Source organism: Phaenicophaeus curvirostris, chromosome Z (assembly GCF_032191515.1).
Source record: "Phaenicophaeus curvirostris isolate KB17595 chromosome Z, BPBGC_Pcur_1.0, whole genome shotgun sequence".
NCBI lineage: Eukaryota > Metazoa > Chordata > Aves > Cuculiformes > Cuculidae > Phaenicophaeus > Phaenicophaeus curvirostris.
Window position 1 is genome coordinate 50,790,702 of NC_091431.1, and position 16,703 is coordinate 50,807,404.

At 41.7% G+C, this 16,703-nt stretch overlaps 1 protein-coding gene across 1 annotated transcript; it reads left to right on the top strand.

Moving 5' to 3' along the window:
• The first annotated feature begins 5,372 nt into the window (after positions 1–5,372).
• On the top strand, positions 5,373–11,524 carry F2RL1 (F2R like trypsin receptor 1). Its single transcript, XM_069880562.1, has 2 exons — positions 5,373–5,449; positions 9,618–11,524. The coding sequence occupies exons 1-2, from the start codon at positions 5,377–5,379 to the stop codon at positions 10,721–10,723; spliced, it is 1,179 nt and encodes a 392-aa protein (XP_069736663.1). The 5' UTR covers positions 5,373–5,376; the 3' UTR covers positions 10,724–11,524.
• Positions 11,525–16,703: the final 5,179 nt, after the last annotated feature.

A 16,703-nucleotide genomic window follows, 5' to 3' on the forward strand; every position in this document is an offset into this window, starting at 1 on the left:
ACCCACACTAGCACGCCAAATATTAACAACGTAACAGCACATCAGCATAACATGATCATAAAGCACCTGTTTTCCACAGCCAGAATGTCCTAAACTTGCAAGAATCTTGGGATAGATGGGGTAAGAGAGGGAATGGCTGTGACTGCCTAAATGCAGAATGAAACAAAATAGATCTTTACTACCAGAGAAACAGAACAATACACAGCTGCTGTCTATAACCTCTCTTGTTTCCTAGGATCCTTGCTGGACACAGAGTCTCAAGGACATTACTGACAACCATTATGCAGTACTTAACAAGCCTGCTGGCAAGACTAACAAGAACTGAGCAGGAAATACAGAAACTTGTTTAAAGGCTTAGGAAAACAAGTGAGAGAGGCAGTTTAAGATGGCACAGAGGCTTTTATGAATTGAGAAACAAAAAGAGGAAGGATAGAGGGCTTCATTGCATTGAAATGAATTATCAGAAAGGCTTGCACTGCAAAAGCAGAACCCTGCAATAACGCAGTACCGAAGTACTCTACTAGTTTCTAAGATGCCAGGTGGCTATACTGAGGACAGGCTAAAGCACTGAGAGATGATGCATCAGCTTCTTCTGAGTCAAAAAATAAATTATTTTTTTAAATTAAATCATTCACATTGGTTCATTTGAACCAAACTTCACCCTCACTCCCTGAATCCTGGCACTAACTGCTTTGTTTGAAAGATATTTTAAGTGCTTGTGCCACCCCTACAACATGTTGATTTTTAAAGTCTGGAGATTTTTACTTCCTCCCCCTTCCAAAACCAAGTTCTTCTTGCATCTTAAAAAAGATCCCTATACTTGTGTAAGACACATGGCACAAACAGCCATCCCTTACTACATGTCTCTTGGGGGTGAAGGTATAATTACAGTAAAGCACACACTGAAAACACATTTGCCATCTGAAATTCAGAAATTCCCAGTGAAAACACACAAAACAAGCTCTGTATATTGAAAATGCTCCTGCCTGTTTAACTGAGCACAAAGTGCACGAGTATTGGCAAGTGCCTTGCAATGAAACCACATCTATTTCTCATTCAATACACAGGTGCCAAGTACCCTTGACAGTCACATATCTTCATGATTACATCACCTCATTGTGCTGTTAAAAATTAATCAAGACCTTGGGGGTATACCGTAAGTCACCTTTGGAGCCTCTGCGTGTAACTGTGTTAATACTACCACACCCACGAGCTACTCAAAGCATGAGGGAGAACACATTTCTAAGGATGTCCTTTGCCCACAGGTGCACGAGACTTTCCTGATAACATGCCCCAGAAGAGCATTTCTAGAGCAACGAATTATGAGCTGATGCTCACATCTTTTAGTAAGTTTTGAGTATGCTCTGAATAATCAACACTCCCAGTATGATGTAGCAGCAAATATATATATACACACACATGCGTATATCTAATTTTAGCAGAAAAAGTCATGTAGCAAAGAACCAAGAAACAACCAATTTGTAATAGAAGATTAAGCTTTAATTAGCATCTATCATCATATACTTAATCTTCCTGTGGCAGGTGTATTTACTGCAATTATTTTTCAATGATAAACAAGTGCGAACAACCACCTGTTTTAAGTTTATTTACCAGTTGCTAAATATTCATTCCAAACTGTTTTATAAACAGCACACTAGAACTGCAAATAGATTTGACAAATCAATTGTCTTCAATAACGGCAACTAAAAACCACTAAGACTTGACATTGCTCTGTACAGAGGAGGTCCCAATGATCTGTGCATGACCATTTCTAAATTTTTAGCTATTATTCAATATTTTTAAGTTATGAAGCAGAATTCACTTGTAGACTATAAAATGGGTAAGGTTCATAACAAATACAATACCTGCTGAAAATGTTAGCTAGGAACACTAACTTCTACATAAAAGTAAATGGAACAAAATCAAAACAAAAGCCTTGTTTTGGCAGAGATGGAGCAACAGGACCTACTGCTTACATGTACCAAGGACAACTAGTTTGTTATAAAATCATAGAGTAGTTTGAGCTGGAAGAGACCTTTAAAGATCCTCTAGTGTAACCTCCAGCTGTGGATAGGTTCACCATTCACCAGGTCAGGTTGCTCAAAGCCCTATTCACCTGACCTTGAACGCTACCAGTGATGAGGTATCCACAGCTTCTCTGGGCAACCTGTTCCGCTTTCTCACCACTCTCATAGTAAATAATTTTTTTCCTACTATCTAAATCTGTCCTCCTTTAATTAAAAAATGCTACCCCTTGTCCTATCACTACAGATCCCGGTAAAATGTCTCTTCCCATCTTGCTTTTAAATCCCCTTTAGGTACTGAAAGGCCACAACAAAGTCTCTTTTATAGATCAGACTGATAGAGTTCTCTGGTATTAAAGTTGCCAGACACTTCTTCTTAAAAGCTCCATTTTTACTTGTTTCACAATCTAATGAATTGTTTATAAGATTTTGAAGGGATCTTCACATCGATTAAGCGTTTCTGATGCCTCAATGAAAACCTAGTCAAATTATAAACCTCTATCAACACAGTTTCCTGACACTGAACAGAGGTTAAGTCCAAAGCTGCACTTCCAGAATATGCATTTGCATATCCTGTATGACACTTATTTCTACATGCAGCCACAGGACTTCTCCAGCTGCAGATCCAACCTATCACAGGACAATCTACAGCAGATTTTGTCTACCAACAGCAATGAATCCTTTTCCCTTGCATTCTCAGTTCTTTCTGTTGTTGCTTGATCCAAGTTCATGATGAAATGAGTTCCTTGCTTTGAATGTAAAGGGTACAAAAAGACAAACTGGATGGAATAAAGAGAAAATAAAAAGTGCAAGCTGGGAGTGGTTGCTGGCAGGAGAGCATTGTCTAAAGCAGAATCTGATTAGAGACTGATCACTCCTTAGTACTAGAGATCTGAGAGGGAAAACACTATAAGAATGGTAGCCAGCACATGTGTACGTGCCTGTTTGCAAGGGAGATAAGATAAAAAGCCAGATGAGAAAACTATAACTCACTGAATGAGTTGATTTGGAACAGGAAATTAAGTACCCATGAAGCAGTTTGTAATGGTAAAGCAAACAAAAAAGCACTGCAAGTGAGACTGAAAGAGAGAGAAAGGGACTCCGGAGGGATGGGCTATGACTCGCTCAGTACTTATCAAGGAGGCTGAGACTAACATGAGAAATCTGTAAACAGTCTTAGCTGGGTGGATGACAAACAGGAATCATGCTTTGAGTATGAAGTAACTTACAACAAAGAACTCAAAAAAAGAGAGGCCCTTGACATTGACTTGGAATGCAAAAACTGCCAGCTGCATTTACTTTCACCTCTCCGTTCTCCATTTTCCATCTGTAAAATGGGAAGAACATAGACTTCTTTAACTCACAGCTGTATTTCATGACCATCACAGAAAGCTCACAAAAGAATAATTTTTCTTCAGAACAACATAAGCTACAAATATTCATAACATATTTATTCAAAAAGGTAAAAAAAACCCCTACCAACAATTTTATCACGAACTGATCACAGAGCATTTTACAGACTGAACAAGGCAGAGGAAACATTACTGATGTAACTGTAGAATCACTTACATGTCTAGAGGTGTGAACGAGGGCTAAACATGTAGTTTTAACTTTGGAATTTGACAAGTTATGAGCTTAATTTTACAAACCTAAGAACTTCTTTTAAAGTCGTATTTGTGCAGATAAATGGAAAACACTGTTGACATTGCAGTGCACTTAATCTTGTTCTTGAAATCCCCCTTTTCATAAATGAAAGGAGACTGGTGTACTGAAGAGCATAAGCAAAGGCTAACAAGTGAAAACGTCCCTTTCTCACCCTGTTGTGATCTTCTCCAGCGCATTCAAGACTAAACAGCCACTACACATTTTCCTGCCTGTCTTTCAAACAACAACTTAATGGAGGAGAACTGGCACACATGGCCATATGTAACAGATCAGTAGGAGTTACACAGTCCTGATACAAGAACTAGTTCCTATTACAAAAAAAAGGAATATTATGATTTAATCTAAAGTACAGTTAATTTTTGTCTAAGATACTGTGGTTTTCAAAAGTCAGACTGAATGACCCTCTGATAGCATGTTTTCTTTCTCTGCTAGCACATATTCTTTTAGACAGTGTTCTTCCGGACACTGTTCATTCTTTGAAGACAATAATGTCTTCTGCATAGTAAGTTACGAAAAGACGTAATCACCTGTTTGGAGTTTCTCCCTATCTCAAGGCAAGGTCAAGCAGAGAGCTGGAGCCAGCTCCAAATTAGTAAGAGTTTTTACTGTTGTGAAGTTTATAATAATAAAATTAGTCCTCGGAGAGTACTAGAATATGCATAAGATTTCTGGGAGAATTTATACACATGAATGTAAGTGGGAAATATATACTGTAACCAGCTTTGTCTCCTTGTACATGATATTCTGTAGCCAGCTCTTCTGTCATTGCAGATGGCCAACCATATCCTGGGCTGCATCAAAAGAAGCCTGGCCAGCAGGTCAAGGGAGGTGATTCTGCCCTTCTAGTCCTCTCTTGTGAGACCTCATCTGGAGTATTGTGTCCAGTTCTGGGATCGTCAACCTAAGTAGGACAGGGAGCTGTGGAACGGGTCCAGAGGAGGGCTACAAGGATGACCAGATGGCTGGAGCACCTCCCGTATGAGGACAGGCTGAGACTTGGGGTTGTTCAGCCTGAAGAAGAGAAAGCTCCAAGGAGACCTTATAGTGACCTTCCAGTACCCAAAAGGGCTACAAGAAAGCTGGGGAGGGACTGTTCACAAAGGCTTGTGGTGATAGGAATAAGGGCAATGGGTATAAAGTGGAGAGGGGCAGATTTAGACTAGACATAAGGAGGAATTTCTTCTCTATGACAGTGGTGAGGCCCTGGCACAGGTTGCCCAGGGAAGCTGTGGCTGCCCCATTCATGGAGATGTTCAGGGCCAGGCTGGATGGGCCCTAGGGCAGCCTGGGCTGGTGTGAGGTGTCCCTGCCCGTGGCAGGGCGGTTGGAACTGGATGATCTTTAAGGTCCCTTCCAACCCAAACTAGTCGATAGGGGTAGACGTAAGTGAGGCCACAGGTGAAGGCGACTCCAGTAGCCACAGAGAGGGGACACAGGTCGTGAATGACGCGAGCAACCAACCCCCGCTTCCCCCACCCTCAAGAGGGCAGGGGGGCGCACCGGCCATTTTAAGCACCCCCATTCGCCGGGTCCCCCGCCATTTTAGGCCCGGCCTCGGGGACGGGGGGCGTGTCTCGGACCGGCCCCGCCCACCGCCCAGCCGGCGCGAGCGGGACCGTCCCCCCAGCTTAGGTATCAGGTGAAGCCGTGCGCGCGCGGCAGAGGGAGCGGCGGTGGCGGCGGGAGGATGGCTGGGCGCCCCCGGCTCTGCCTGTTGCTGATGCTGCTCTGCGCGCTGCTGGGAGCCGCCACTCCCGCAGGTGAAAGGAGGAGGAGCGAGAAGCTGCCGCCAGCGGGTACCGGGCTGGGAGGGGGCAGCCGCGCGCTCCCGGGGGGCTGCGGGCGGGCGCGGGGCTGAGCCCCCGGCTGGGAGGAGGGGAGCACAGGGTGCGCCGGGCGAGCCGGACAGGGGCGGGAGTCATGGAAGCGTGGAATCACAGACTAGCGTGGGTTGGAAGGGACCTTAAAACCCATCCAGCTCCAGCCCACCTGCCACGGGCAGGGGCACCTACCACCAGACCAGGCTGCCCAAGGGCCCATCCAGCCTCAGGGATGGGGCAGCCACAGCTTCCCTGGGCAGCCTGTACCGGGGTCACACCTGTCATCGTGAAGAAATTCGTCCTTAAGTCTAGCCTAAATCTGCCTCTGTTCAGTTCATACCCATTGCCCCTCGTCCTATCACTACAAGCCTTTATAAACAGTCCCTGCCCAGCTTCTTGTAGCCCCTTCAGGTACTGGAAGACCACTATAAGTTCTCCTCGGAGCCTTCTCTTCTTCAGGCTGAACAACCCAACCCCAACTCTCAGCCTGTCCTCGTGTGGGAGGTGCTCCTACTCTCGGATAATCCTTGAAGCCCTCCTCTGGACCTCCTGTGGGAAGCTGGGGTTGGGGCCTCTGTTGTGGCTGCTCTGGTTCCCGGGCTGCGTGAAAGCCGTGTATCAGCTTAGAAAACATTAAAGACCGCGTTCTCGCTTTTCCCCACGCCCCCGACTTTGAAAATCCACGATTTGCGGTGGGGTTTTAAATCCTAATTCTTATCTTCCGTAGTTCATATTATCGCTTACTGAACGTAAGCGCTACTTCGGGATGCAAAATCCTGTCATTCGTTCTAATATTTCACTGCCTTAAGGTTCATGGTTTCACTACCTTTTATAGTAAACCCCGTTGCCGTATCGGGATGTGCCCGTGCACTATGTCCTGTATTTGTTCATCCTGGGCTTACTTACATAATAAAAGTATACGCCTGCAGACTGTGTAAATATTTAAGCCAAAGTTATGGTAGGTCCTATTTCCCAACAAATAGATACTGACCAGGCGCCAGGTTTGTTGTTCAGAGTGGAGTTCCTGAACTCTTTAGGCTGCCTTTTAGTATCTTAGTTTTCTCACCTTAGGGGCAGCAGGGGGGAATTCGGTATCGTCGGGGGGCAGCAGGGGAGGGGGGAGTGAGTAGTCTGCTTTAAGGTTTTACCTGGGTGCTTGATCTCCTGGAGTAAGTGTGATCCCATTCCAACCGAGGGAGATGCACTGTAAGCCAGAGGACGTGATTGTGGCTGTTTTCAAACAAGCAGGTTCTATTATGGGGTTGTGGTGAACCTGAACGGCAGATCGAAAACCGATGGTTATCTTAATGTTAGTCCCGTGTGCAAACGAGAACGAGAGTAATCTTAACCTTAGTCTTGTGTGGGTATTACTACTTGACCTAAGATAGTTAATTCAGATGCCCTGTGCTGCATTCACTTACGTGTCTGCAGGGTAAGTATAATACTCCCTTTGGTAAGCAGTGGGTTATGTCTTGTGGACGACCAGCCAAGGTGTTCAGTCTTTTGTTGTGGAAGGAGAGTATGTTTTTCCACATGATGCCAAGGAAGATTTTTCCGTGGGCTGATTAGCAAGTCAACTGCATTCTCTGTGTGTGAGTCAAGCATGGTGAAACTCAGCTTGGAAAAGAGCTCAATTGTTATGGAAAACTGCAAGCACAAAGAGTAAGAAAAGGATGTAGAAAATCCACATACCTAACAAAGGACTGGTTGCTTGGCGAGGGAGTGTTAACTGCAGCGAAAAGCAGGATACTGAACTGTCTTACTGTATGGGTGCGAGCTGGGCTAACAAAAGGTGTCCAGTACCTGCAGTCAGTACTTTTGAGGCTGGAATGACCTAAAGTCAGTATAAACCCAAGACTTGATCTCTGAAATCACACGTTTACCTTGACCTCGTCTTCAAAAATAGAATAAAACCTTTATCTCTTCAGTCGCTCCTGTAATACTAAGTGCTGTGTGTGGGTCACGTGTCAGTCAGTACACGTTATTATAGCTCTTACTCTTCTGTGTCACACAACGCTTTAGGGCTTTTTTGGAGGATTTTTTTATTATTTCAACCCAACCTGTGAGCACCAGTTACAAAGCATTGCTTTATATCAGATCACAAAACATTAATAAGAACAAAGTGATAGTATTTATTCTGCCAGTTTTCTACAGTAATTTAAGTCTTTGGAATGGAATACAAATAGTAGTAAAACTGTGATTTGATACCTAACACAGTATTTTACTTACTAGTGGACAGCTGTTGAACAACCCTGTACACTGTTTAATTATGGTACTTAAAACTATCAGCTTACAATAAAGGGTCTGCTTCCAAGCATCTCCAGGATCTATCTCAGCTAATCTATAAGCCTGCTTAGCTAATTATCATTTACATTATCTGATGTCTTTTTAAGCTATGTTCTTCAAGCTGGTTTTATGGCTTCTAATATCCCCTTAGTTTAGGGACCTGCAGTTCCTTTAGTATAGGAGTAAACCTGGCAGCCTTTAACAGTATTGCTGTCGTAACCTTGGGGCTTGAAGATCTTCCAGCAGGATTTGTATAACACTGCCCTGTTTTAATTACAGCACATACAGGCCAAAATGACTGGCATTTGAAATCATCTTCTGTGGGACTGTAGTTTTGCTAGTATAATTTAGACTTTGGCCTTCACGCAGTCTACTGCAGAGATTTGTCCTTGTCGTTGTACTGGCAAAGTGTTTTCTTACACCTCTGTTTTCTAGAGAAGCATGCCTGTGCCTGGACTTTGTCAAATCCTTGTTGAGTGGAGCTAAAGTAACAATTCAGAACTCTGAAGAACACTGATACATGCTGTATTTCTGTACGCTTCTTCAGGAGGTTACACAGTCTAGACAGAACGCTAATGCTGTACGTCTGACTTGAAAGGAACAGCTGTCTGAAGTTGTGCTACTTTTGAAAATCTGTACTGGAAAAGATGTATACGTGTGTATTTATATATTCCTTGTGAAAGAATTCTTATGCATTAAACTGTAAGGTGTAATCATTTTTCCTTCTGGAACTGTATCAAAGCTACTATCTATTGAATAACAGAGGGGCCATCCTTCAGCACTGTTGGTTGTACAGAAACCTGCTTGCACAAGAAGACTCTCCTTTGTATTCCAGTTGGGATTTTCTTTGGCTAATCCACAAATATTGATCAAAATTGAGTTAAGGTTAAGAATAACTTCTTTCACAGATAGTCATGTTCTAAGTCCATAGAGTTTAGGTTGGTGACTTTATAAAAAGAGGTAGTTCATGGATGGTAATTGCTTGTGCGGTTTAACTTGTTAATGCAAGAGAACTGTATTGGGTCCGTAGGATGTCTTGGGACTGTCCAGCCATCAAGAACAGGAATGGCTGGCTTACCTATGTGGTTTTCCAGTCACTTTTGAAGAGGCAGAGTAAAACTTGTGCAGTGATAGCTCTCTGATATACAAAGCAACCATAGCTGTTGGCTTTAACAGTATCACTCTCAGTAGAAACTGCAGGGGTTGTCTGACCATCTTGGCCATGAATAGGAAGGAAATGCCAGATGACTTGGCTCTATTGCATATACATGCACAGTTAGTTTGTTTAGGTTTCAAATCAGATACACAGGGTAACATGCATCTTTCTTTCCTTAGGGATCCCTGGTGCATAGCTCCTCTGTGGACAGCATGCTTTTTTTGACTGCATACCTCATTGTTAGTCCATCTAAACCTGAGAAAACTTGTACTGCAGCTATATTAGCCTGCTGCAAAGCTTTACAAGTCCCAGCACTTGGGTAAATCTGTCACTGCCTCATGAAAGGATAATGGTGCCCTAAAGTACTTGAAGCAGTTATTGTAGCTGTTCACATGGTAGACGCACCATTTAATATCATCAGTGATGTGGAAAATCATTTTGGTTGCTGATAAAATGTTTGAATAAGAATATAGGTTATCTTTTAGATAATAAACTTAAAGGGAAGCAAAGTTGTCAAGTGTTTGAAAACCAGTCTTAATTTTTCAGTTTATAAGGCCCTCTTTAATTCTTCAGAGGAAGTCATGATGTGTAGTTTATTTTTAAAAAGGACAAAATGTCTGTATTTCTGTAACAGCAACTTAATTTTTATTTTTTTCTTTTTCTTAGAGAGTAGTGGAACCAGCAGTTCAAAAGGAAGAAGTTTTGCTGGACGGAAAGTTCCAACTACAAATAATGTCTCTGAAGAGTTATACGAAGTGGATGAATTTGCAGCAAAAGCCCTCACAGGAAAGCTGACTACAGTTTTTCTTCCTATTGTCTATATAATTGTCTTTATCATTGGCTTGCCAAGCAATGCCATGGCCCTCTGGGTCTTTTTTTTCCGAACAAAGAAGAAGCATCCAGCTGTAATTTATATGGTTAACTTGGCATTGGCAGACCTTCTTTTTGTTGTCTGGTTCCCACTGAAGATTGCATACCATGTAAATGGCAATAATTGGCTATTTGGTGAAGGTCTCTGCAAAGTACTTGTTGGATTTTTCTATGGAAATATGTACTGTTCCATTCTCTTTATGACATGTCTGAGTGTGCAACGGTATTGGGTTGTAGTGAATCCCATAGTGCACTCAAGAAAGAAATCTGAAATTGCCTTGGGCATCTCCCTCGCTATCTGGATATTGATTTTGTTGGGTACCATTCCATTGTATCTTGTTAATCAGACAGCATACATTTCAAATCTTAACATCACAACCTGCCATGATGTGTTACCTGACAATGTTTTGGCTCATGACATGTTCAGTTATTTCCTTTCACTTGCAATTGGACTCTTCTTAATCCCAGCTTTTCTCACTGCTGTCGCTTACATACTAATGATTAAGACTCTAAATGCTTCCATCTCAGATATAAGCACTGGGAAGAAACGAAAAAGAGCAATCAAACTTATTATTGCTGTCTTGTGTATGTATCTCATTTGTTTTACACCTAGCAATGTGCTGCTTGTTGTGCACTTTTTGCTCCTCAAAACCTACAGCCAGAGCTATCTCTATGTGTCATATATAACTGCTCTTTGTCTTTCTACTTTGAATAGTTGTATTGATCCATTCATCTATTACTATATTTCAAAAGACTTCAGAGACAACCTTAAAAATGCTCTTCTTTGCCGAAGTGTGCGAACCACACGGAGGATGCAAGTGTCACTTTCATCAGGCAGATACCCCAAGAAGTCAAATTCTTATTCGTCGAACTCAAATGGGACCACTAAATCAACATATTGAGTTTAATCCTAGAAGAAAAGTAAACATTTATCACTACTACTGAAAGAATATAAGTGACAAGAGAGTTACTTTGTACAAGACAATCTGAAAAATCATCTTTGCTTTTTACTTACGTTGAAGCCTGAATTTTGGAACTGGCAGCTGCTTACTCTGTAGAATTCATAAGCAGACATATCTTCCCACTAGACTGGAAAAAAATCATGACATTTCTGATGCTCTGCGAAAAAGCTGCTGACTTGAAAGTGAATTGTGGGTGAAGACATTTTCTTTCAATATGGATGTTGTTAAAAAGCAAGATGTCTGAGGAATGTTATGTAGTGTTACTTGTATATTTAATTAACAGAGAAATCTGTTTTGTTTAGCTTTAACTGTAATGTATTAAACAATTGAACAGAATTATGTATGTAACAGGACCTTGCTCTGTGTACCTGCTTATACCAGATATTATTTGAAACTGCAGAGATAAGGGGAATCCATTTCACCATCTTGGTGTGGGTCCAGTAATGTGACTACTGCTTATCTTTAGTATAATGTAATTTTATATTGTTTTCCAAGTTTTCATGTTGTAAATACTACCATGGCAGAAGCCTGTAAGGTTTTGCTATTGAGCTGACAAGCTGAACTTCTTATCAGCTAGCACTGAGATAAAATGTTGGTTGAGATTATACTCTGTTACTAAATGCTTGCCTATACACAATCTTAAATGGGGATATTTAGCAAAGTTTTGATGAATAGTTTTTGATTTTTATATAATATACCTTGTATTTTTTAAGATAACTAAATAAGATTTTTTTTATAACACTTTTGAGTTGGGTGCTTTCTTATATGCTTTTGCATTATAGTAGAGCTGAGTAGTTCGACTTGTCTGGTTTCAGGTAACAAAGATGTTATTCTTCATAATGAATTAGAAGTCTTGACAACTGTAGCTGTGTTGCCTAAATAGGTTAAGTAAAATTTACCTAATGACACATTTCAGTATAGTGAAACTATTCCCTTATCTTGCTATAGCAGATAACTAAAGACAAACAGTTCAGAACTGTGGGTATCAATGGAATATAAACAAACACACTAACAAGACAGCAATCTTCAGACTCTATAGATTCCTAAAGTATTTTAAATCCTGTTTCCTTACCCTGAATATTTGTGATGATTCAGGAATATGGAATTACTTGTGCTTTTCATCTGAAAAGCTGATGGTTATATGTTTGGTCATAGAATTTAAGTGCATTTTTTCATCTTCCACTCTTAAGTTTCAACAGGTTTTACGTGGAACTTGCATCAAAAGGATCTATCTGAGACTTAGGCATAGCTGGCTCCCTACAAATACGAGCAAGCGGAAGAGCATTCAGTCCAAAAAGTACTTCTAAGTCAGCTGGTATATGGATGAGAAGTATTCACCATTTAAAATACAAAAAGTGAGGAAGGAGTCATATTGAACTGTAGCAAGAATTTGAGCTGTAGCAAGAATCTGCACAGCTTAGACATTACGAGTAGTTATATATGTTTTTGGTTTGCTTGTGTCTTCCTTCCCTTTCCTTGTTCTTTGGTTTCGGTATTTATTCTCTTAGGTGTCCCATCTGTGGAAACATTCAAAGTCACATTGGAACAGGGCACTGAGCGACCTAGATGAATATGTCCTTGCTTATTGCAAGAGGATTGATCTAGATGACCTTTAAAGCTCCCTCCCAGTGAAAACTATTCTGTGATGCTATGATTCACCAATAAGTTTCCCCCCCTCCCAATAAAGAATAAGAAGTTAATTTAACGTACTTCATCTCTCATCTCAAGGGTTAATTAGCTGTCCTTGTCTCTGCTGCCCTCCTGTCCACTCAGTCTCAGTGAGTGCTTAGAATGAAAGTAGGATGGTAATGGTACAGCAGAGTGTACTGCTCTTTAGACCAAACAGAACACAAATGCTTCTTGGGCATGAACACAGTTTACTCTTCCTGTTCCCTGACAAAAAAAACACAAAAACCTTATTTATTACTGTATGGAAGATGTAATGTGGCATCTTTACTGGAAGACAGCTGTACATGAGAGAGCATAGTTCACTGGAAGGATTTGGGAAGAAAGGACTTGCACTGTTTTCATAAACTGACATCTGAACTCTTCACCTATCCTGTGCATGATAAGCAGAGTCTGAGAATGTCTTTTTTCTTGCTGGACAATCTCAGTGCTTCTTGCTCTGTATACAGTAGTGAATGACACCAAGGAAGGACATCCAGTTCATGTGATTACAGCACTCCCAGGGGTCCAGGGTTACAGGTTGCATGTTGTAACGTTGAATTGTCTGTGTGTGTCTCCATACTACCACAAAGATATCAGTCATGATACATGGATGATTGTTAAATTGCTGAAGAATAATATGCTTAATACAACCAGTCTTTTGGGGAACAAGATTTATTTCTTGTCATTGTTTAATCAGAAGTACACCAAATAATGCATACCTGTATGTTCTTGCTCTTTGTTCTTCCTTTTCTGTCATTGATGGGGTTGAAGGTGGAGACTGTCAAACAACGAGTCATGCCACTCCAGTGCAGTTCAGGCGAAGGGAGGTGTTGAGCCCCTTGACTCCTCCCTTGTAGCATTCCTTACCTGTGCATTTTAAAAAGCAGATTGCATGGAAGAATATTCCATCTGTTACCTGCAGCAACAGTGGAGGTCTGTCCATGATGTGTAAGAACTGGACATTACTTTAGTGGTGTTGAAAGCTTTTTGAGAAAACTTTAATTAATAATTGATTTATTTTAAAAGGAGATTGTACTATATGTGACAAGCTTCAGAGAGTACCAGTCAAGGAGCCCACAGTCATCTAGGTGAAGCTTATTGCTTCAAACCATGCTCGCTGGGATCTGAAAAGAAAAGTTCTAGTCTAATTTCTTTTTATGATACAGACTACTAATGTCATTTTTGCTCTGCCTTTGCTGTTTTAGTTTATGTTTTGGCAGGGGGTGCAGTGATGCATCTTTCTCTGCATCTATCTGTTGTGTGGTTGGGAGGGAAAGAGGACAACCAGTACTGAGAATTTAATCAAGCATCCAATCGCTTTTACAATCAGTTTCTTCTATATACACAGTGCTGCAAGTGGGTTGTTCCTTGCTGCAGCCCAGGTGCAGTGAAGAGTAAACTGCTGATAAAGAGGAGGAACCTTTATAATAATTATTTTGTTTTCTTATTTTATTTGTACTTGAAACAATGACAAATTATGGGAAAGTTTTCCTATCTGTAGTTGCATTGAAAACCATCATCCTGAATTTAGTTATCAAGGGTTAATTTTTATCCCATTAGCAGAGCAGGCTGTTTGTACAATTGATTTGAATCAACTCCTTGAATCCACATTTGTGTCTGTGCAGACAAGGAGTGTTGGTGCAAGAACACATAGACCTGGAGGGTGGAACTGGCAGCTTTTATGGGACTACCCTCAGGCAAGATTGTTTGGTATAAAGGTGGTCATCTTTAGCTAACAATAAATATATTCCTGAACAGTGCTAACTTTTCAATTCTGAGCCCAAGAGATACAAAATACCATCTATGACTGAATTAATGTTTGGACGCTCAAAAATAATCAGTGAAAGCATCAGGCAGTTGGAATCACTGTACTTCATGTGCAGAGTGTCATGATTTCACTTACAGCTCAAGCACCTGCTGCAGCTAAGAGAGGTAGACTAGTCTTTCCCCTACCACGAGTGCTTAATCACACTATTCCCTTGTACTGTCACAAGCATGTGTGGCCTTGGGGTGGATTGGATCAGTCCTGGGTTAAAGTTAAACCAGGGGGAGGGAGGTTTACTTTTGACTTGGAAAGTCAAAAGTCAAGTAAACAAAAGTTTACTTTTGATTTGGAACAGTGTTTGGCCAGTTTGCTGGATGAGCTCTTGGCTCATTTCAAGGGAGAGGATCAGACCGCATCTTTCACCACCAATGCTGGTTTACACTATGCAACTACAAGGCAAGCTGAAGCATGAGAGCTGTAAAGTGTCTGCCTAAACTCCTAAGACATAGGGGAGAAAGCCTCCTCACCTTGACCTTAGGAATGGATCTGCAGGCTCAGACCAGACCAAGGGTCCCTCTTGCCTGGCCAGGGTAGAGAGCTCACCCATGCCTTTGGAGGTCAACAAGACAGCGAAGTGTCAAGGGGCATGTCGGCTACCAAAACTGCTGCACAGGACACGTGGCCAACACAGCATGTGCAAATAAGATGTTGTCAGGGAAGTTTGTTGTCTTTTAACATGTGAGTGCTGTACTATGGAACTGTTGAAATAGGCTCTTGAAGTTCAGAAAAAAAGGCAAATAAAGGCTGAAGAAGCTAAGCTTAATGGCATCTGTGATGAATGCTTGAGAAGGATCAATCTGTAACTCAAAGATCATGCAGAACAGCAACAAGAAGAGGTTACAGTCAGGTACCCAGGGAGGAGTAAAAAGAGTGCAGGCACATGTATCCTCTATGGTACTCTTCCCAACATCCAGCTGTTTTCAGACTGAGGGTTTCTTTAAGTCTGATACAGCTGGTCTAATTAGTAATGGTTGTTTGGTGTCTCACTGTGAAAATCTGCCATATTTCATTGGACACCTCAGAACCAGCTTTTAATTCTTTATTACAGCCTTAACTCCCAGCATTCAGGTAGAATTTTGGCAAGAGGTGATGTACTTCTGTTACTAATTCAGCTACTTTGTTCCTGAGTTTCCTCAGAACCCCTAGATGAATACCATCTGGCCCCACCAAGTTTAGCATTCGTTTTGTCTAACTGATGTGATGACTGAAGGCACGTAGCTCATGTCTAGACATGTAACTGTCCTGGGAACCAAGCAGCCTAATGCCTACCTACTATATCTGGCCTTTGGGACCCAAATTCATTATAGATGTGTTTGATCTCTCGGGGGCTTTTTGAACATAGATAATACATTGAATCAATGTTTAATTCAGCATGAACACAGTAGTCATGGTCATTTTGATTCAAAACTGCTGAGGAGTATGTATTGCCTACATTTTTTCTCAGGAGTGATAACCTTCTGTAGGCTTGCAGATAAACACTCTTCAGGCGCTGTTTGCTGGCAGGACCAGTACAACAGGCTGACTACATAATCAGTTCTCTGTCATCTAGGCCAAAGGAGGTGGAGATGCTTCAGATAATGGAGAAAAGACTAATGATTGTGAAGGATGCATTGAGTGTTGTGCAGAGGCACTGTGACAACTCCCTTGGATTCATCAGTACTCACTGATTCAGCACTAGCTTGTGTTACTTGGGCTTCTCAGTCACTGAAGTGAGTATGCAGCCAGCTTTCCTGATGGTCTGACCAGCTCTGGCAGTCAGGGGAAGGGGAAAGGGCGTATCTGTCTGTGTGTACATGGAGGGACGGAGGTTCATAGCTGCTCTGAAGTTCAGAAACCATCTGTGATTGCTCATGTGGTGCAAACAACAGAACATGGCCAGCTCAAGCATACTAAGGTCTACGTGGGATTACCTCTGATGAAAATCTGACAAAGCCAAGCTCCTGCTTCTATGCTTTAACATAGAGTCTACATTCCCAAATAAAAAGATAATTAAAATGTGTCCACTCCTTTCTGGATACCCTGCTTCCTGTCACATATACTGCCAGCTGCTGCATGCTGCATGCTACCTGTGTTGACTTAATGTACACCTGGGTAATGTGTTTTACCAGAGCATAAAGCTAGGTTGCCCACAGGAGAGAACCAGTGCAATCTCTGATTGCCAAAGCCACATCAGCAAGAACCCCAATGTAGCTGCAACCCAGAGACTGCGCCTTTGCTGGTGAAACTTGCTCCATACATTTGCTTGTTTTCATGGGATTATTTTTCTGGTTGTAAAGCAGAATCCCGCTGCTTAAGTTATGTCTGCATTTGGAGTGCTTTACCAGCTCAGTCTGCTGGTAGCACACTCATCACATGTACTAAGATTTGCTCCTTTGTTTGTTTTGGAGGTGTTAGTAATACACAGTAATGAGCATTAATGAACACTTG

Bases quoted from the DNA above. Each gene is read 5' to 3' on its own strand.
- F2RL1 (XM_069880562.1), top strand. From the start codon at position 5,377: ATGGCTGGGCGCCCCCGGCTCTGCCTGTTGCTGATGCTGCTCTGCGCG. The intron at 5,450-9,617 runs GTGAAAGGAGGA...TCTTTTTCTTAG, and splicing joins GGGAGCCGCCACTCCCGCAG to AGAGTAGTGGAACCAGCAGT.